This window comes from Mus caroli, unplaced genomic scaffold, assembly GCF_978045245.1.
Source record: "Mus caroli unplaced genomic scaffold, Mus_caroli_1 scaffold_8, whole genome shotgun sequence".
NCBI classification, from domain to species: Eukaryota; Metazoa; Chordata; class Mammalia; order Rodentia; family Muridae; genus Mus; species Mus caroli.
Window position 1 is genome coordinate 120,368,658 of NW_028227263.1, and position 20,894 is coordinate 120,389,551.

General features: G+C 50.6%; 1 protein-coding gene across 5 annotated transcripts in view; it reads left to right on the top strand.

Annotated features, from left to right (window-relative positions):
• The window catches only part of Pou2f2 (POU class 2 homeobox 2), an 88,411-nt gene that overhangs the window by 58,200 nt on the left and 9,317 nt on the right, over positions 1-20,894 (top strand). For 2 of the 5 annotated variants that reach the window (XM_085840964.1, XM_085840965.1), the window contains exons 3-6: positions 41-106; positions 204-238; positions 369-425; positions 5,133-5,315. In XM_085840964.1, coding sequence (XP_085697090.1) covers positions 49-106; positions 204-238; positions 369-425; positions 5,133-5,315 — 333 coding nt within the window. In that variant the 5' untranslated portion in view covers positions 41-48. Of the gene's footprint in view, positions 1-40; positions 107-203; positions 239-368; positions 426-5,132; positions 5,316-5,534; positions 5,814-20,894 lie in introns of all 5 variants that reach the window. The other 3 variants (XM_085840966.1, XM_085840967.1, XM_085840968.1) reach the window with 2 other exon arrangements.

Consider the following 20,894-nt stretch of genomic DNA (forward strand, 5'->3'; position numbering starts at 1 on the left):
CTCTCCCTCCCCTCCATTTTCATCCCTTCTCTGTTCACAGAAATAAGAATGTCTAAGCCCCTGGAGGCCGAGAAGCAAAGTCTGGACTCCCCGTCAGAGCACACAGGTGAGCGTGGGTGGGCGGAGCAGGGGCGCAGACAGATGTGGGTGGGAACAGAGTGTGGGGATGCCCGGCACCATCACACCCTTCTCTCTCTTTACAGACACCGAAAGAAATGGACCCGACATTAACCATCAGGTCAGGCTCTCTCAGACGCACGGGAGGACGGGGAGGGAAGGATGGAGCAGTGGTTAGGGGGGCGGAGGCAGGTGTCCAGAACTTTTCACGACCCCATTCCCATCCCCTTGCCCCAACTTTCTCTTCACAGAACCCCCAGAATAAAGCGTCCCCATTCTCTGTGTCCCCAACTGGCCCCAGCACCAAGGTAAGCACCGGTGGGATCATCCGGGGAAGTGGGTGGGACTCTGGAGGAAGGGCGTCTTCGGTACATTTTCTGTGGACCCAGGTCCTGCAAGGGTACCAAGCAGCAAGGTTCCTCCTGCCCTTTCTCACCCTCGGTTCCCGCCCCAGACTTGTGACTCACCCAGTCTCCTTCCCCTTCCCTAGGGGGTGGGGGTGGCCAGGGAAATCCCCCCCAGAGCCCCAGGGCGATAACAACAGGAAGCCAAGGCCCCGCCCCCATCCCGACTTCCCTGGCCAAAGGGGGCCTGAAGCACCCCTGTACCCCAACACACACACACACACACACACGCACACACACACGCACACACACATAGAGCACAGGGAACAGGATAAGAGAAGTTGGCAGACCCAGTGAGGACAGCCATGAGGATGAAGGAGAGGATGATGGAGGGAAGGGGCTCTGTGCTTAGGCATTGTGGGGCTTAGGGAACTTCTGGGACTCAGTCTCTGTCCAGCCTGATGGTGGTAAGGGGCCATAGACAGGTTCAGACTCTTAAAAGGAGAAGCAAGAATGGGGGCGGGGACAGAGCCTGACCAGAGGTGGCTGAAGGATGAGGTGAGACTCAGCAGTGCCCTTCACCCAGCCCTGCAGCTTTGCTGTGTGACCATGGGAAAGTCACTTCCCCTCTCTGGGCTTCTTAGTTTCCTCTTCTCTAACACCGGGCTGGGGACAGGGTACGTGGGGAGGGACAGCCTCTGAGGTTCTCCCCATGTCTGCTATGTCTCCAGGGCTGGGAGGACAAAATGTTTTGTGAGCAGGTGCCTTTTATACAGAAGCCTAGGTCAGGAGGGCTCCTACACTTGACCTTCTGACCTTAGGCTTGGTGTTTGCTTCAGCCCCAGTAGTATGTGCCCGTCCATCTTTGCTCCATCTTTGCTCCGAGCAGCAGCCTTCTCTAGAAAGCCAGTGAGAGGCTGTGAGGGGCCCTCCCTCCCCTTCCCAGGCCTGGCTACCCTCCACACTTCACCCTGCTTCTCTGGCGCTGGCCTTTGCTCTGCAAGCTCTCCCCACCTCCTCTGCACAGGAGCGTCCCCAGATGCAGCAGTCTGCATGCTGCCGTCCCTGATGCATCTGTGCAACGCTGGGGTGTATTATTTACATAATAATTTTGTTAAGTGACTCAATTTTTAAAAACATTTTTATTATGGAAAATGTGATACAAAAAAAAAAAATAGAAGCACGTAACAAAAACACCAACCCGCGGGAACCCATCAGTCAGTTTCAACAATTACCAAATCATGCAGGGCTTTGGCTTTTTCAACAGCTTGAATAAACAGGGTTTTAAATGGAAATTTCATGAATGGAAAACCAGAATCGTTTACCATGGAAATAAATACGATTATTAAATTCAACCCAGAGTCCCTCATGTGCTGGAGGGTCTCACCCCGGGGCCTCTCCTCCACTAGTGGAAAGGGAAGAGAGCTGGCTTTGGTGAGCCGCTTAAAATGTCATCACAGTCAAGTGTGGTGGCTGGGCATCTGATCCCAGCTCTCCAGAGGCCCAGGTGAGGGGCCAATCCTAGGCTGCAGTAGTTAAGTTCCAGGCTAGCCCGGGCAACTTAGCAAGGATTCTGTTTCAAAACCATACAGTAGGCCAGGAACGTGAGTGATTTCATTGGCTGAGAGCTTGAATAGCATTCATGATGACTCTGGATTTGATCCCCTGTCCTGTACTCCATAAACCATCCCTGGGGACACATGTCTCCAGGAGGGGGAGGCAGGAAGATCAGAAGTTCAAGGTCACCCTTGACTGCCTAGAGAATTTGAGGCCAGCTGGGGCTGCCCGAGACCTGCTTTATAAAACAAAAGCTGAGCATACTAGCCCATGCCTTTAATCTCACCACTCGGGAGGCAGAGGCAGAGGCAGAGGCAGAGGCAGAGGCAGAGGCAGAGGCAGAGGCAGAGGCAGAGGCAGAGGCAGAGGCAGAGGCAGAGGCAGAGGCAGAGGCAGAGGCAGAGGCAGGCATTTCTTTTAAGAGTTTGTGGCCAGCCTGGTCTACATAGTAAGTTGCAGGCTAGCGTGTCTTAAAAAACAAGCAAACAAGAAAAGACAAGAAAGTTTCAAGTTTTTTTTTTTTTAACTTCATATTAAAATGTAACACCTATCAAAACACACAGGGATCTTGAGTGTCTCATTCTGAACTTTCCCGAACTAAGTATGCCCAAGAAAAAAAGCTGTGGATCACATTGCTGTTCCCAGCCCTGAGAAGGATAAGAAAGAAGAGTGCATTGAGTTTGAGGCCAGCCTGGACTGTATAAAAACTAAGTAATTAACAAAACAAAACAAAAGCTGGGCAGTGGTGGCGCACGCCTTTAATCCCAGCACTTGGGAGGCAGAGGCAGGCAGATTTCTGAGTTCGAGGCCAGCCTGGTCTACAGAGTGAGTTCCAGGTCAGCCAGGGCTACACAGAGAAACTCTGTCTCACAAAACAAAACAAAACAAAACCCCTAAGTAATTTAGTCGAAAGTGGAATGAGATGGCTCAGTGGGTAAAGAGGCTTGCCACCAAGCCTGAATGACCTGAGTTCAATCCCTGGAACCCATATGGTGGAAGGAGAGAAGTCATTTCTGCAGGTTGTCCTCTGACCTCCACATGTGCACTGTGGGATGTGCATACCTACACACACAAATAAAATAAAATAAAATAAAATAAAATAAAATAAAATAAAATAAATACTTCTTAGACACCAACTACAACTAGCCAGGAGAGCAAGTCTTTTAATATCCTTTCAGGGCAATGCCCATATTTCCAACTTCTAATAATGTCATTTCTGACACATCCATCCTGTCACCTGAGACATCAGGACACTCCTTGGGCTGCTGCTCCCTGTGGACCTACCGTGTCAGCTCGCATAAGTGTGTGTGTGTCTCTCTCTCTCTAGATCTCCTTTTGCCAAAGGAGTCACTGAGCGATAGACGGTCCCTGGTGTCTGGTCTGGTCCAGAAGTGCAGTGTCTATCAAACGCCCCCACGCACCCTCAGCAGGCATCTTTTCAGCCAACAGTCCCTGCCATTGGGCTTTTTTGTGGAAGAGGCCAAGGATGGCTTGACAACGTTGGTCTGTTTTATGTGTGTGATGCAGGCTATATCCACATCATAGGGAGAGAGACGGGGGAGGCCAGAGCCGCCTCTGGCTGGTCCGCAGGTCAGGACCAGCAGTGCATTGCTGCTGGGACTCTGATTTTCTCTGAAATGAGTGACCCGGAAGGGCAGGGTGGGTGGGTACAGCTTCCTGTTGGTCTCTCCATCCTGCTCCATCCACCCTTGCCCGTGTGCCCCATGGGTATTGTCTGTTGTCTCCATAGTCGTGTGTGATCGGGAAGTGCCACTCAGCTTCCTTTACTGTTAGAGATAGGGTATTAATATGTAACATAGGCTGGCCCTCAAACTCAAAATCCTCCTGCCTCAGCCTCCCCAGTGCTAAGGATTACATGTACTCATACCATCACCACTCCAGCTGGTAAGGTGGAATTGTTTTGGGTCTTTTTATTTTTAGTTAAGACTACTTAATTGAATTTAATTTTTTTATATTATATTTACATATTTTTTCCTTCCCTTTTTCTCCCTCCAAAGCCTCCCCATAACCTCCTCCTTGTTATTTTTCAAATTCATGACTACTTTTTTCATTAATTGTTATATATATGTATATATATATATATATATATACACACACACATACACACACATATATGTATGTACATATATATATGTATGTACATATATATATATATACATACATACATACATACATACATACATACATATGTTCCTACGTGTGCGTGTAGCCTTGACTGGCCTAGTGCTCACAGCAGTCTTCCTGCCTCTGCCTTCCACCCAAGTGCCTGGATTACAGTTGTGCACCACTCTGCTCAGCCCCCAGTGGTAATTTTTCTATTCCAAGACCCTTCTTTTCAACAATAAGAGAACATTCTAATTTTACTTTTATGTGTATAAGAGTTTTGTATGCACGTCTGTCTGTGCATGCTTGGTGCCCACAGGGGCCAGGAGAGGGTTTCAGATCCCCCAGAACTTGAGTTACCAATCCATGGTTGAGTGGCCATGTGGGTGCTGGGAACCAAACCTGGGTCCTCTGGAAGGGCAGCCAGTGCTCTCAGCAACTGAGCCACCTCTCCAGTCCCTTCAACAAAATTTTATTCCAAAAGACAAATAAGAGCTGAAGCCCCCTAGCTGGGTGTTGTTGTGTACACCTTTAATCCTAGCACTTGGGAAGCAGAGGCAGGTGGATCTTCATGAGTTCGAGGCCAGCCTGGTTTACATAGTGAGTTCCAGGGCAACCAGGGCTACATAGTGAAACCCTATCTCAAAAAGCAACAACAACAAAAAAATAGTTGTACCCCAAGCTGAAGCAAGTGAGGGGCATGTGTGAGTCCTAGAGACTGCCCAGGTCCCTCCAGGCAGCGGTTCCCATTTTACAGCGGGGGGGGGGGGGGGGAAACTGACCCCAGGAGGAGGAGAGAGCTTTCCAAAGGTGGAGAGTTTGTGAGCACATGGGGGCGGGGCGGGGGGGGGGCTAGCCCTAACTGACTTCTGAGAACTGTGAGGCCAGAGAAGTGGTCAGAGGCCTCAAGCCATGGCCTGGCTGCTCCTCTAGCCCACTCCCCTGTGCCAGCTGACACAGCCACACACATACCCTCTTTTTGGTTCACAGGTGGGCATTCTCTCTGGCCTCCACTTAACATTCTGGGGTCCCGGACCCTGCCTCTCTCCTCCCCAGATCAAGGCTGAAGACCCCAGTGGCGATTCAGCCCCAGCAGCACCCCCGCCCCCCCAGCCGGCTCAGCCTCATCTGCCCCAGGCCCAACTCATGCTGACGGGCAGCCAGCTAGCTGGGGTAAGTATCTGGCGAAGGACCATGTGGAGGGCAAGAACCTCCCATCTGTCGCAGGCCCTGCAGCTGCCCTCTCTCACTTGCCTCTCCCTCCTCCTCTGCCCTGTAAAAGATGTGTCTCCTAACGGCTTGACTCAGATCCTAAACCCTCTCTGCCTTCTCTGCCCCTGCTGCCCTGGCTGTGTCTGCCCTCTCACCGCCACCTTTCGCCGCCGCCTGCAGCTCTCAGCGCTGATACCTGCTCAGCAGCAACTCCTCCTTCAGCAAGCTCAGGCCCAGCTGCTGGCCGCTGCTGTCCAGCAGTCCAGCGCTGCTGCCGCCAACGCTGCTGCTGCTGCCGCTGCCGCCTCCACCTCCTCCTCCACCTCTTCCGCCTCCTCCTCCACCTCGCAGACCCCAGCCTCCTCTGGGGGAGGCGACCTGCCACCATCACAGCCTACCAGCCAGCCCCCAGGGACCCCACAGCTCACCTTGTCCCAACCCATCCAGCTCACAGCACAGGTAAGGGCAGCCACCCCACCCTACTCCCCGGAGCAAGGGCCCTGCTGAAGCAGGGAGTGTGCACACAGAAGGGGTAACTGGTCCTCGAGGGCTCTTCTGACAGCAACTGGATGCTGGGCAGTTCTGCAACTGTCAGAAGGTTTGGGAGAGTACCTTCCCATCCTACAGATGATTAAAACAAGGCTCCCAAGGTGTAGCCCATGTACCTGAGTCCTCTTCATGGTGGGTTAAGCTACCCAGTTTCTGTGCAGCTTCCAAATGTTCACCATATAACCAGAAGTTGCCACCCTCATTCCTGTGAATGGTGTCTGTGTGTGCAGGAATCAGAATTAGTGCTCCAGGCAGGCCTGGGAGTGTAGCTCAGTAGGTAGAGCATGCGTGGCATGCCCAAAGCCCTGGGTTCAAACCGAAGCACCCAAGGGTAATTCTAGTGTGATGGCCACACATCTATGACCCCAGCGCTCAGGGGGTGAAGACAGATGGATCCGAAGTTCAAGGCTCCTTACCGAGTTTGAGGTCAGCCTAGGCTACAGGAGACCTGTCTCAGAAAACAAAACCAAACAAAAATACAAATAATCAAAACTCCCTAGGAGTAGAGCCTCGAATCTTTGTTCGTCAGTGGATGAAGTAAAGAGGTGGATGAACTGAGTTTAAAACCGGTTTCAGCCGGGCGTGGTGGCGCACGCCTTTAATCCCAGCACTCGGGAGGCAGAGGCAGGCGGATTTCTGAGTTCGAGGCCAGCCTGGTCTACAAAGTGAGTTCCAGGACAGCCAGGGCTACACAGAGAAACCCTGTCTCGAAAAACCAAAAAAAAAAAAAAAAAACCGGTTTCATCCTCCCAGTAGTGGAGCCGGCACGTTTACCCCAGATCATGAACTGTGATCCAGGCTGTGGTTGTTGCCTGGAGTCGGTTTTACAAGCTGCTGCTGTCAATCCAGTGGTTAAAAACAAACAGCTGAGCAGAGGTGTCACACATCTCTAGTCTCAGCACTTGGGAGGCAGAGGTAGGCCTGAGTTCAAGACCAGCCTGGTCTACAGAGTGAGTTCCGGGACAGCCAGGGCTACACAGAGAAACCCTGTCTCAAAGGGGGGAAAAAAAGACAGAAATGGAGCTCCGTGTGTTAGAGCACATCTGCAGCCCCAACACTCAGGAGGCTGAGGCAGGAGGATCCCTATGAGTTTGAATCCAGATTGAGCTACCTAGCAAAACCTAGAAAACAACAGAATAAAGACAACCAACAAACCCCAGAAATGTATTGTCTCAAACCGCGCTGCCAAAGTTAAGATGTCGGCAGGGCCACGCTCCATCTGAAGGTCTAGGAAGAAGTTTTCTTGTGTATAGCTCCTGGCGATGCCAGCGATCCTTAGTGTTCCAAGGTGGAGGTGGGTCAAATGGGTCACTACACACCCTGCCTGTGTTGCCACGTGTACTCTCTGCCTCTGCGTTTGTCTCTGTCCAGATTTCCTGTTCTCATTAAGGCACCAGTCACTGAACTATCTCATGAGCTTATTTTAACTTTGTTATGTCTGCAGAGACCCTATTTCAAAATAAGGTCATATTTACAGGTACCTAGGTCAGAACTTTAACCTATCTTTTGAGGGTTGGGCACGGTTCGACGCAACAGTGACCCATATATTTTCCATACAGTGGTGGCTGGTTGCAAGAGGTGGTGAGATTTAGCCAGGCAGAGCGGAGCAAGCCTTCTCCCAGCACTCGGGAGGCAAAGGCAGGCAGATCTCTGTGAGTTTTGAGTCCAGCTGGGTCTACATAGTGAGCTTCAGGACAGCCAGACCTACATAATGGCGCCCTGTCTCCAAAAAAAAAAGAAAGAAAAAGAAAAAGAAAAAAAAAAGTGGTGAGTCTTGGTCTTAAAATAAAAAGTGAGAAGATAGGCTGAAGATGTAGTTCACAGGTAGAGCCCCTGCCTAGAATCCCCCATGAGGGGTCAGGGGTGTGGCTCAGTGGTAGAGCCCCTGCCTAGAATCCCCCAGTGAGGGGCTGAGGGTGTGGCTCAGTGGTAGAGCTCCTTCCTAGAATCCCCCAGTGAGGGACTAGGAGTGTGACTCAGTGGTAGGGCCCCCACCTAGAATCCCCCAGTTAGGGGCTGGGAGTGTGGTTCGGTGGTAGGGTGCTTACCTAGTATGCACGCATAGAGGACTAGTTAAATCAATCCACAGTAAAGAGAAAACAAAGTCAGCCGTTGCAGAGAAGCACAGGCTGGCCCTTCAGATGGGTTCGTCCTCTGTAGCCCTCTCCTGCCTGTCTTGTTTCTACAAGCACTTGAGTTTACCACATTCTAAGGTGGTGAAAGTTTTGGGAAATCCTATAGTGAAGAAACCCTAGCTTCTCACCTCCCTCCTCTCATGCTATCTTCTGTCTCCCCCCACACCCGCGGGGGAGCTATCTATGAAGGGGAACTGTCCAACTCTTGTGGGGCTGTCCTCACTTCGAGTTTACCCATTTTGGGAGGTCCATCTCATTACAAATGCATCCCTTCAGGACTTTCCTGAACCCTGAGCTGTGCCTGCCCCTGGGTCTGGTTCTGTAGAGACTCAGCAACCGCTCCTCTCCGTGATGGCTCTTCCTGGCGTAGCCCTACCCATGCCAGGCTCACCCTGTGGCAATAAACAGACACCGTGCCAATGTGTTTAAAGATGGCACCTCTGGATTCACGTGTCATCGTCCAGAATGCTGGAGAGTCGCAGTGGTAGGATGGCATGCCTCGGGTCACATGGCGAGTAGGATTGTCAGAACTGCCCTGGGAGCTCAGAGCTCTAGCCACGCAGCCTGCCTGTCATGGCTTTTGCTTCAGCCATCCTTCACGGGGACATGGTTTCCAGTCCCCTCCCACCAGGGCCACCAGAGACTCCTGCAGCAGGTGCACGTCCTTTGCTTGGTAGCACACACAGTGCGGGGTCTTAGGGCTCCTCACGCAGCCTTTGCTTCCGTTTTCCTCTCCGTCTCGTCCTTTACCTGGACAGCACCTCTTTATCTGTCACACCCAGCTCTAATCCGTGTAATCTGTGTGGGTTTTCCTGTTCTGGTTGTGTCTGAATGTGCCTGAGGAGCACATTCTGAAAGATGTTTCAACAGAGTAGAGGAAGGAGGAGAGGTAGGTGGCCTGGTGTAGCACTGGCCATGCCACCATGCTGTGAGTGAGCCATAGACACTTCCTGTGTTTGTGCAGCATCAGGACCATCACCAGGCTGATGCTCAGCCATCTGCTGTCCCATCATGCTCTGATGGCTAGATCTCCTGTACTTCTCCCTGCAAGCGCTTTCCTCTTGCTCCTTTCCCTCCTAGCCACCCTCATTCTGGACCTTTCCACTCAGTCCTCTCAGCAGGGTTAAAGCTGAGTACAGATTCTAGGGATTCATTTTCATGGGCTGAGTTGACTGTGGCCCCATTTGCTTGCTCAGCAGTAGTTTGTGCTGTACCTCCACTGTGCTGGGTAGCACACAGGGACCAGGGACAGCATCTTCTGCCCTGACTTGCCCATGGCCTCCAGGCCTCTAGGCCAGCTCCTGGGCTTGAACTCCCATCTTTTCTGTTCACTTTCACTTCTTTTGCCTGTTCTGCTCTGTCCCTGCACTCAGGTCACTTGCATCCCCAGCCCTCCTGTGTGTTGGACCCTTGCAGAATCTAGGGACTTAGGAATGAGTCACAGTCGTCTTTGCTTCCCAGGAGACTCCCTGGCTTGTAGTGAAACTAAAATGTGTTACAATTTGGAAATACTAAGAAGTTCAGTCCGAAGCACTGTTAAGGCTGTGGGTATAGCATAATGTAGAACCCTGCCTAGAATCCCCCAGTGAGGGGCTGGGGGCGTGGCTCAGTGGTAGAGCCCCTGCCTAGAATCCCCCAGTGAGGGGCTGGGGGCGTGGCTCAGTGGTAGAGGCCCCTTTGTAGAATCCCCCAGTGAGGGGCTGGGGCGTGGCTCTGCAGAAGCACAGTACTTACTTCATTTGCCTGAGGCCAGGGTTCAAACCCCAGCACCACAAAACAAGCAAAAAAAAAAAAAAAAAAATCATGACCCCACCACTTTAAAATAATATTATAATATAAAGTAACGAGGGAGTGTTCCCCTGCCAGGTAAACTGTTTGTCAGTTTTCTTCCCTGCAGCTTCTAAGCTGTCCCTCTGAAAGGATGATTATATTAACTACAGTTGGATAATTGGCCCGTCTGGTGCTTGGTATGGTGCATTCTACTGAGCTGTGTGGATGTTTATCAAATCAATGAGGGATGTTTTGTCGTTAACAGTTTTTCAATCAAGGAAAGGGGAGGTGTCTCTTCAGGGGGGTCTTTCAGAATGCCTGGAGCGGGAGTTGGTATTGACTGGAAACTTAACATTAACTGTGAAAACATCGGTCTGTATTGGTTGAGTTGGAAAGGAGTACAGGACATCTCCCAGCTTAAGGAAATCTGCTAGGCCGCGAGGGTCTAGGGAATGCGTTCCCCACAGGGAATTTGGAACCAAGAACCGGGAGGTGGTGGAAGGTCAAAGATGGACAAGCCGGAGGAAAGGCTTTCGGACAGTGGGCAGTGTTGACGTAGGAAAGCTGGCAGGCTCAGAAGGTGGGAGGGAGAGATAACTGGATAAGTGTGGCTGGGCATCACACTGGCCAAGGCTGATGTCTGGGTGGCTGAAGAACAGCAGGAATGTTTGGCTCAGGTCACTGAAAAGGTCTGCTCGGAGTATTGGGCCCAGCTCTGGAGACATCTCCTCAGTGTCTTTCTGGAGCAAACAGAATGTCCCCTGCGTCTCCCTGCTCAGGAGAACAGATGTATCCGCTGGCCTCGTTTGAATCCATACCTAAGCCTTGGAGAACTGACTCACACTCCTGAGACCTAAGCAGGGGGCAAGGCGGGTCCCCAGATAGAAGAGTGGAGCCCTATTGTTTTAAAAAGGGACAGTGGTGTAGGGTCAGCAGATAGACCAGAGCTATGGAGTTCCGAAATTGGTAGTCCTGCCTGCTGATTCCTGGCCAGGATGTACAGTAACCTGGAATTTCAATAAAAGGTAACATGCGCACTGGGAGACTCCAAACACCTCTCCAAGGTTTGTTCAGTGACCCAGTCAGGAATGCCGCCTCACTGGCCCCGCCCCTCCATTGCTTCTATTTTTTAATTTCCTCCCTTGACCAAACTTAGTTTTTTGGATTTTTTTTTTATCCTATGTGTACCTGTGTGCATTTATGTGGAAAAAAAAATGCCATGTCAGGGTGGGTGTCTGTAGAGGCTAGGGGACCTGAAGCTGAAGTTTCAGGCAGCTGTGAGATGCCTGCTGAGCTGGCACAGAGCTTCGGTCCTCTGCAAGAACAGCAAGGGCTCCCAACTGCTGAGCCTCTCTCCAGCCTCCTTAGTTTCGTTTTAAAACTGAATCTAGCCGGGCAGTGGTGGCACACTTGGGAGGCAGAGGCAGGTGGATTTCTGAACCGTCTCGAAAAAGAAAACAAACAAAAACCTGAATCTACATGGCACAAGCTAACCTTGAACTCCTTTATAGCCCACACTGGCCTTGAACCTGTACTCCTTCCTCAACCCCCAGAAGCGCTGTGGCTCCCACCTCCTGCTCCGCGCTCTGTGCTCTGAACCCTTCTTAGCACACTGACTGGAACCATCACTTCCATGAAGTCCCCGGTGCATGCCGTGCCTACCCATAGCCGGCTGTCCTTGAGTATGGTGTGCGCTAGCAGGGAAACAGACCGTAAACAAACACAAACCAGCCAACAAGTGGTTCAGAGGAAGGGTGATTCACAAAACGAAACAAGGCCTCGTGGGAAAGGGAGGGGCTCGTCTAATGGGTGGTTAGGAAAGATTTCACTGAGAAGATGGCCTTTGAGAACCTAGGGCTGAGTGAGTCAGTTTTGAAAGAAAAGGGGGTGGGTGTGGGGGGGGGTGTCAGGGAAACAGCCAGATACAGGCAGAGAGGGAAAGCAGGCTGGCTTGAGCAAGGCACAGAGGGAAGCGATACGATTGGCTGGAGTGGGGTGGACAAGGAGGCTAGGCAGCGCACATCCTGTGATCCTGGCACTTGGGGGGTGGGGACAGGAGGATGAGGACTCAAGCCCTGCCTTAGCTATGTGAGACAGTGTCTCAACCAACCAACAAACCCACCACAGGCTGGGGACATGGCTTGGTGTATAAAGTACGCTGACAAAGCATGATGAAGACTCAGGTAGATCCCTAGCATCCTTGTAAAAATTGCGGGCTCAACAGTTCTTTCTTTTTTTTTTTTTTTTTAAAGATTTATTTATTATATGTAAGTACACTGTAGCTGTCTTCAGACACTCCAGAAGAGGGCGCCAGATCTCGTTACGGATGGTTGTGAGCCACCATGTGGTTGCTGGGATTTGAACTCTGGACCTTTGGAAGAGCAGTCGGGTGCTCTTACCCACTGAGCCATCTCACCAGCCCTCAACAGTTCTTTCTTACCTGCGATCCTAGCTCTGTGACAACAGGACACTTGGGGCTTGCTGGCCCACCAGCCTAGCTGACTTGTTGGTCTTCTGGTTCAGTGAGAGACCCTGTCTTAAAACATGAAGTGGAGAGTGACTGCCATCCTGTCCCTACATTCACACATACACATGTATACAGGCATGCGCATGCATGCATGAGTGTACAAAGATAAGTATGTGGGGAGGCAGGCATAAAAGGCTTTATTCTAAAGCCAGGGCTGGTAGCACATACTTGTACTCTAGCACTCAGGAGGCTGAGGCAGGAGGACTGCCCTGAGTTTGAGTTCATCTAGGCTATAGTGTGAGACCCTAACTCAAAAGACCAAAACACAATTGTTTTAGCTGGAGGCGTGGCCACTTGGTAAGAGTGCTTACATGAGTTCCTGGGTTCCATCTACAGCACTGCATGAACCTCTGGTGCTGGCATACGCCTGTAATCCCAGAATTCACAAGGTAGAGGCAGGAGGCACTGTTCAAAAGGATCAGAAGGGTTCAAGACTACCCTTGGCTACACGGTGAGATGGGGTAGCCTGAAATCCACACCTAGGGTTTGTCATGTGCCGGGCAGGCAGGCTGGCAATTAAACCAGGCACCAAGTCTTCTGAGAGGCGTTAAACAGGGGAGTGGCGTGAGTTGATTGACCCCTTATGGCTCCTTGTGTTGGCTGATGGGAAGAGGGGCTATAGATCTGGATGTAGAATCGAGAGCCATAGGAAGTGGGCACACAGGTGGGAGGGGAGGCTGGCTTGCACAGGAAGGATGTGGTGTAGGGACATGGATTGCACTGGCCAAGGACTGATTCCTGGGATTTTGGCTTCTGTACCTGGTTGGTTTTCCGAATTAGAAAAGAAACAAGTGTTTCATTGGACCTGTTGGGTCTTGAATTTACCACCACCACCACCACCAGGGTCTCACCATGAAGCCCTGGCTGACCTCTAACTCAATGAGATCCAGAAGCCCCCTCCCTGAGTGCTGGGATTAAAGGCGTGTACCTCCATAGCTAGCCTGAGGAGTCTCTTAATTACTCAAGTTGGGGCCGTCACGCAGGCAGGCCAGTATCTCTGGCTAACACTTCACAGAGCCTGGGTGGGAACTGGACCTTGTTCCTGGTTAAGAGGACAGATTTGAAAGGCAGATGGGGCTCGCACCGGTGACAGCTCACGATGGGGTAGGATGCGTGAGGGGACAGTGGCGGCTTGCGCCTGTGTGTAAGTAATGCGTTCAGATTTCTGAAGCGCTCTCTGAATAATGACATCATTCAGGCCCCAGTGAAACCCAGGGAAGAGTTACCCAGTTTTCTCTCATTTCCCAGATAAGAAAGCTGTGACCCAGAGGCAGGATTCAATAACGTGACTCCAAAGTCAGGCTATTTAGCATACTTGTCACCACAAATATTTATCATCTCTGTATGGTAGAAACATTTAAGGTCTTTGGGGGGGGGCAAGGGGGTGCTGAGGTGCAGCTTTGGTGGTAGAGCGCTTGCCCAGCATGCCTGAGGTCCTGGGTTCAATCCCTAGCACTGACAATAATAATAATTATAATAGTTGTTGTTTTCAGACAGAGTCTCTTGTAACCCATTCTGGGCTGAAAGTCTCTATGCAGCCCGAGCTGACCTTGAACGCCTCAACTTCCTGCCTCTGCCTCTGCTTCTGAGACTGCAGGCATACCCCACATACCACACCCCGCTCTCTTTAGCTGTTTGGAAATATGTAATATGTCATTAACTACAGCTACTTCCCTGCTGTACCAGAACAACAGAACTTTTCCTTCCTATCTAACCGAAACTGTACCCACTGACAGTGTCACCCTGCTGCCCATCCCCCACGCACCCTCCGCTAGAACGCAATGACAGCTCCTGTTCTCTCCTTTCCCACAGTTTGATTCTTCCCCCTCTCTCCGGCCTATTCTTAAGTCAAGGGTGTATCCAGAGCTGGTCACCATCTGCCAACACCCTCCAGTCATGGTGGTGGAGCTTTTCAGGGGTGGGAGGCATGGTGGGGTGAGGGCCTCCTCTCTGTGCACTGGGGTGAGGCGCAGCACCTGGGCCATCGTCGCAGCTGGCCAGCTCTGGGACTCTGACCTCTTCCCATTCACTCACATAGCTTTCTACCCCACCCCCACCTTCACCCCCAGTGGGGACTGAGGCCCGATGAGAAAGTGATCGCTTACACCGCCATGCCTTCACCCATGTAGCGCATTAGTTGTGTATCTGTCCTTCTGTCCCCGGTCTGTCTTTAGCAAAGCATAGTCAGACTGCCCTGTAACCTGTTGGGTAGTGTATGCACTGGAGGCAAGAACTGGTTCCTTCCCAGGCTGGGTGTGGTGATGGTAATGCCCACCCATAATCCCAGCATTGAGAAGGCAGAGGCAGGAAAGATTATAACAAGTTTGAGGCCAGCCTGGGCTATATAGTGTGTTCCCAGCCAGCCTGGGCTACATAATAAACTTAATCGTAGAAAAGAGCTGATCTCTTCCCTTCTCAGCTTCAGTAGGGTATGCTAACCCTCCCAGCTGGTTAGAGACAAAAAAATTGATTTATAAAATAGGCTGTCCAGGGTCTCTTCCAGCAGCTGTCAGCTCACTCAATTCCACCATTTGAGGCTTGAGTAGCGCGCCCCCAAGTGGCTAAAGAGAGCCAAGCGGCCTCTGGATTGTAGACCGATGGGGCCTCCTACTGGCCAAGCCCCGTGCCGGGTCTACTCCCTCCACGCTAAAATCTCTAACGATTTTATTCCTTCACTCAGTAAATTAGGGTAGGGTTGGATATGAGCGGGCGCCTTTCTTGGTGAGGATAAAGTAGACGGTTTTGTGTAGCTGGAGAGAAAGACAGGAAGCAGTTCCGGCAGAACAGAGGGGAATGTGATGCGAAGAATGTCTTCGTGACAGGAAAAGGGAGATAGGGGAGCAGGTGGCCGCCCTGAGGAAGAGCATTGATGGAGACTTGAATGAAGTGGAAGGGGGTGGGTCTTAGCATAAATAGCAAAGGCCTGGGCTGAGTGACAAGCACTGGAGGTTCCTTTTCGACTTGAGTGACAAGGAGGGGCTGTGTGGCCGGACAGGGATCAGAGGGCAGGAAAGTCTCAAGGAGAGGAAAGGCCCAGCCGAGCCAGGCTGCTGCCAAGTGCTTGGATGCTATCACACATGGGGACAAAGACAGTGCAGGCCAGATGGTTTAAAGTTCACAGTAGACGGAAATGGTGCATCTGTGGTTAGGGTAGTAAACACCAAGGTCTGTCCCACCCAAGGTCATCATTCCCTCCTGGGGTGGCTTGTCGATGCTGGGCTCTGGGGTGGCTTGTAGATGCTGGCTCTGGGGTGGCTTGTAGATGCTGGCTCTGGGGTGGCTTATAGATGCTGGCTCTCTGTCTTTTTTGACTGTAGCTGTACAGATGGTTGTAAGTCTTCATGTGGTTGTTGGGAATTGAATTTTTAGGACCTCTGCTTGCTCCAGTCGGCCTCCCTCACTCAGTTCCTGCTTGCTCTGGCCCAAAGATTTATTATTATACATAAGTACACTGTAGCTGACTTCAGACGCACCAGAAGAGGGCGTCAGATCTCATTCCGAGTGGTTGTGAGCCACCATGTGATTGCTGAGATTTGAACTCAGGACCTTTAGAAGAGCAGTCAGTGCTCTTATCCACTGAGCCATCTTGCCGCCCCACTCTCTGTCTTTTTAATTTAAAAAAATGTTTATAAGTATAAATTTTTAAAAGCATATTACAGTTTTGCCTGCAAGCATGTCTGTGTACCATGTACATGCCTGGTGCCCGTGGGGGCAAGAACAGGGCATCAAATCTCCTGCAACTAGAGTTACAGATGGTCGTGAGCTGCCTTGTGAGGGCTGGGAAGCAAACCTGGTCCCTTTGCGAGAGCAGCCAGTGCTCTTAAACTCTGAGCCATCTCAGTGTGTGTGCGCGCGCGCGTGCGCGCGCGCGGGCAGTGTAGTGTATTGCCAGGCAATGGTGGCACACTTCTTTAATCCTAGCACTTGGGAGGCAGAGACAGGGATTTCTGAGTTTGAGGTTAGCCTGGTTTGCAGAGTGAGTTCTAGGATGGTCAGGACTGCACAGAGAAACCTTGTCTTAAAAGGGGTGGGGGCTAGAGATGGCTCAGCAGTTAAGAGCACTGGCTGCTCTTCCAGAGATCCTGAGTTCAATTCCCAGCACCCACATAGTGGCTCATAACCATCTATAATGGGATCTGATACCCCTTTCTGGTGTGTCTGAAGACAATGACAGTGTACTTGTCTTAAATAAATAAATCTTGAAAGAGAGAGAGAGCAAACAAGCAAAAACCATTTTTTTTTCATCATGATGCTTTTTTGCATCTTACCAAAACCTTTTGTGGAAACTAAAAAAAAAAAAAAATTTAAAGTTTGCATCAAGTCACATACCTCCAAAAGGACATGAAAGTGAGTGGACTGGATCTGTGGTAGTTGGGGGTGGGGGGGGGCGGCGGCAGGAGAGGGTAACAAGGCAAATATGGCTGAAATACATAGGTGCAGTATGGAAATATCAGAAGCCCAGTGTCATATATAATTAATATATGCTAATAACAGTTGGGCCATGGGGTGGCTCAGCACATAAAGATGCTCCCTGCCGAGACGCGAGGTCACATCCCAACATGCAGGCAACAGCCCACAAGCACCCGCGACTCTGACTGTGAGGAGTCTGACTCCTTCTTCAGGCCTCCATGTGTACACGCTGACATCCACACACATACATATGCATGAGCACACACCCAACCCACACCCAGACATCTGCAGCAGGAGGATGGCAGGTCATGGTCAGCCTCAGCTACATGGGGAATCTCGAGCCAGCCCAAGCTACATGAGACACTGACTCAGGAGAAAAAGAACCTCAGAAGTCTGTTGCTATCAGACCCTCTCTGGGTGCCTGGGGGTAGATGTGCTGTGACTTAGACCAGGATGGTGACAGTGGAAAGGGGAAGAAAAAGCAATGGGAGGTGAGGATGGGCTGCATGGGAAGGGTAGAGGAAGGCAGGGATCAAAGTTGGCTCCCAAGTCCCAGTCTGTGTAGCCAGACTGGGGTATGGCTACAGTTGTTTATTTTGTTTTAATAAGACATGCCTCTGCCTGCTAGAGGCTCAGCCTAGCAGAGGAAGAATAGGCGTTAGCAAATGCACCACTCTGTAAGGAGGGCAGTAGAGACAGGATGGGTGACCCCTTGTGGGCCCTGAAGGCTGCACCACTTGGAGAGCCTTTGGAAGAAAAACATCAGCCGGGTGGTACTTACCTGGGATGCTAGCACTTTGGAGGAGGAGGAAAGGAAGACCAATGGGCTTGCAAGGCTATCCTGCCTAAGGAAATGAGTATCAGGCCAGGCAGAGCTACTGGGAGGGGAGGGAGCAGGTACGGAGGGAAGAAGATAGGAAGGGAAGGAGGACAGAGAGGGAGGGAGGAGAGGAAGGGAAAGAGACAGAGAATGGTAGAGAAAATGACAGAGAGGCAGAGAGAGAGAGAGAGTGTGTGTGTGTGTGTGTGTGTGTGTGTAGGGAACATGACTATAGAATTGGGTTCTGAACCTTAGATGGCGCCACCAGCAATGGACACTTAAGTTTCGCTGCTTCTCAGCTGATCCACAGCTGGAGGGACAGGGGCATGGGGAGTTTTATAGGACTTAGGGTATAGATTCAGTCCCGAAGGATGTGGAATCCTTTGTCAAATTATGAACAGCGTGCCAAACACAAGCACACAGATCAGGTCCCCAATAACAGTGTACTCCCATGCCGGTGGCACTCGGAAGCCTTCAGAGATCGTGACATGCAAATAGAAATGCAAGCAGGATCCCATAGGAGGTCATGACCACATGGGGAAGTTTGCGTTATTGCTGATTCCAGGGACTCGGGTTATTTCTCTGATCCGCAGCTGGTGTGCACTTGAGCTGGAGCAGAGGCCCTTCGTGGGAAGGACGGCACACGTGCACGTCTGGTGGCTTCACACCCAGGAATGGAACTGTTGGGTGATAAGGAAGGCACTGCTGTAACAAAGAGCCACCGTCTGGTGACTTAAACCGCAGACCGTTCTGGAAGCCGGGAGTGTGGCAGGAGGTGTGGGCAGGGCCTCCAGTCCTCTCCTGTTGACTTGTAGACATCTTCTTTCCTGAGCCTGTTTACATCATTTCTGCTCTATTTATATCTATATCAAAATTTGCCCCCCTTTAAAACAAACACTTGCCTTCCATGTGTGTAGTGGGTTGTGAGTCTGTGTTCTGCACTGTCCTGGTGGTTGGGGTATGGAAGAGCTGCTGGGGAGACTTTAGATGTTGGGCTTTAGGAAAGCACAAGACATAGTTCAGGGGGTGGGAGAATGTGGTCTAAGATGTAGCAGACCAAAGCTGGGGTTCCCTGACTTCCGGCCATTGTGGTGTCACACATCGCAGTCAGGAATGAAGGATTGGGGGTCCACAGGCCACAGGCTGGAGACGAGGCCTGGAATGCTGGGGGCCCTCCGGCTGAAGACAAGGATGACAAGTGGGGAACTTCATCAGTGAAAGTCCTTAGCTTAGCGACTGTTGTTTGGAAGCACAGAGAGGCGACTTAGGAGACTTAGGCCGTGGCTCTGTAGATGAAGGCCTTCTCCACTGCTCTCCAGGATAGTTCCCCATGAAAGAGACAGTCCACATTTATCCATACTGGAGGAGTGTCTGGAGAGGAAAACCCTCAGGGCCTCTAGGTGTCTCATTAGCATGGAGAACTCTGATATGGGGAGTGTGGCCAGGAATCAGATAGGGAACAGGGAGGCACTTACCGTCTCAGGTGGGTACCTAGATACAAGGGTCTCAGACCCACTCTACCCTACCAACTTTGCTGGCATGGTCCACTGTCCCACGGTGGGCACCAGTGTGCCAAGGCATATGTGTGGAGGTCAGAGATGGTCTAGGGGGTCAGACTCAGATTGTCAGGATAGGCAGCAAGCCCCTTTACCCACTGAGCCATTGTGCCAGCACACCTAGGCAGTTAAATCACCGGCCTCATGAGCATTGGGCAAGTTCTTTACTATGCTACGCCCCCAGCCCCTCACTGGTGGATTCTAGGCACATGTTCTACCACTGAGCTAACACTTGGAGCCCTTTTCTTTCTTTCTTTTTTTAGATTTTATTTATTTATCATATGTAAGTACACTGTAGCTATCTTCAGACACTCCAGAAGAGGGCGCCAGATCTTGTTACAGATGGTTGTGAGCCACCATGTGGTTGCCGAGAATTGAACTCAGGACCTCTGGAAGAGCAGTCAGTGCCCTTAACCACTGAGCCATCTCTCCAGCCCCACCTCTTCTTTTCTTTTCTTTTCTTTTCTTTTCTTTTCTTTTCTTTTCTTTTCTTTTCTTTTTTTTTTAAAGATTTTATTTATTGTATGTATATGAATACACTGTAGTTGTCTTCAGATGCACCAGAAGAGGGCATCGGATCCCATTACAGATGGTTATGAGCCACCATGTGGTTGCTGGGAATTGAACTCACGACCTCAGGAAGAAGAGTCAGTGCTCTTAACCACTGAGCCATCTCTCCAGCCCTCTTTTCTTTTCTTAAGATTTATTTATTATTACATCTAAGTACACTGTAGCTGTCTTCATATGCACCAGAAGAGGACATCAGATCTCATCATGGATGGCTGTGAGCCACCATGTGGTTGCTGGGATTTGAACTCAGGACCTTCGGAAGAGTAGTCGGCACTCTTAACCACTGAGCCATCTCTCCAGCCTGCCTTTTTTTTTTTTTAAAGATTGATTGATTAATTGATGGATTGATTGATTTTAGCTGGGTGGTGGTGGTACCCACCTTTAGTCTCAGCACTCTGGAGGCAGAGGGAGGTAGGTCTCTGTGAGTTCAAATCTAGTGTGGCGTTCAATGCAAGTTCTAGAACAGCCAAGGCGCTCTCTCTCTCTCTCTCTCTCTCTCTTTCTCACACACACACAAATTTTAAATTTTTAAAATTATGTATACATGTGTGCCTGGGGCGCCACACTGTGTGAGTCACCTTGGAAGCCAGGAGAGGGTGTTAGCTTCTCCAGACCTAGCGCTATAAGTGGTTGTGAGCTGACAGATAGCTTTTAAAGTAATGATTTTTTAAACATTTATTTATTTAACATATATGAGTACTCTGTAGCTGTCTTCAGACACAGCAGAAGAGGGCATCAGATCCTGTTACAGATGGTTGTGAGCCACCATGTGGTTACTGGGAGTTGAACTCATGACCTCAGTCAGTGCTCTTATCCTCTGAACCATCTGTCCAGCCCCCAAATTAAACTTTTAACTACTGGCATGCAGCACCGATCCTGGCCTGAATTTTCCCCTTATAATGACACTATCATCCATAGTGCATTAGAGCACACTTTCTTTCTTTCGTTTTTTAAGATCTATTTATCTTATTCATATGAATACACAATCCCATTACAGATGGTTGTGAGCCACCATGTGGTTGCTGGGAATTGAACTCATGACCTCTGGAAGAGCAGTCGGTGTTGAGCAGTCGGTGTTCTTAACCCCTGAGCCATCTCTCCAGCTCTAGAACGTAGCCTCATGGCCGTGTTTTAAGTTGATCATCTGCAAAAACCCTATCTCCAAATCAGTCCGCATTCTGAACTCTCCTCCACAGAAATTAG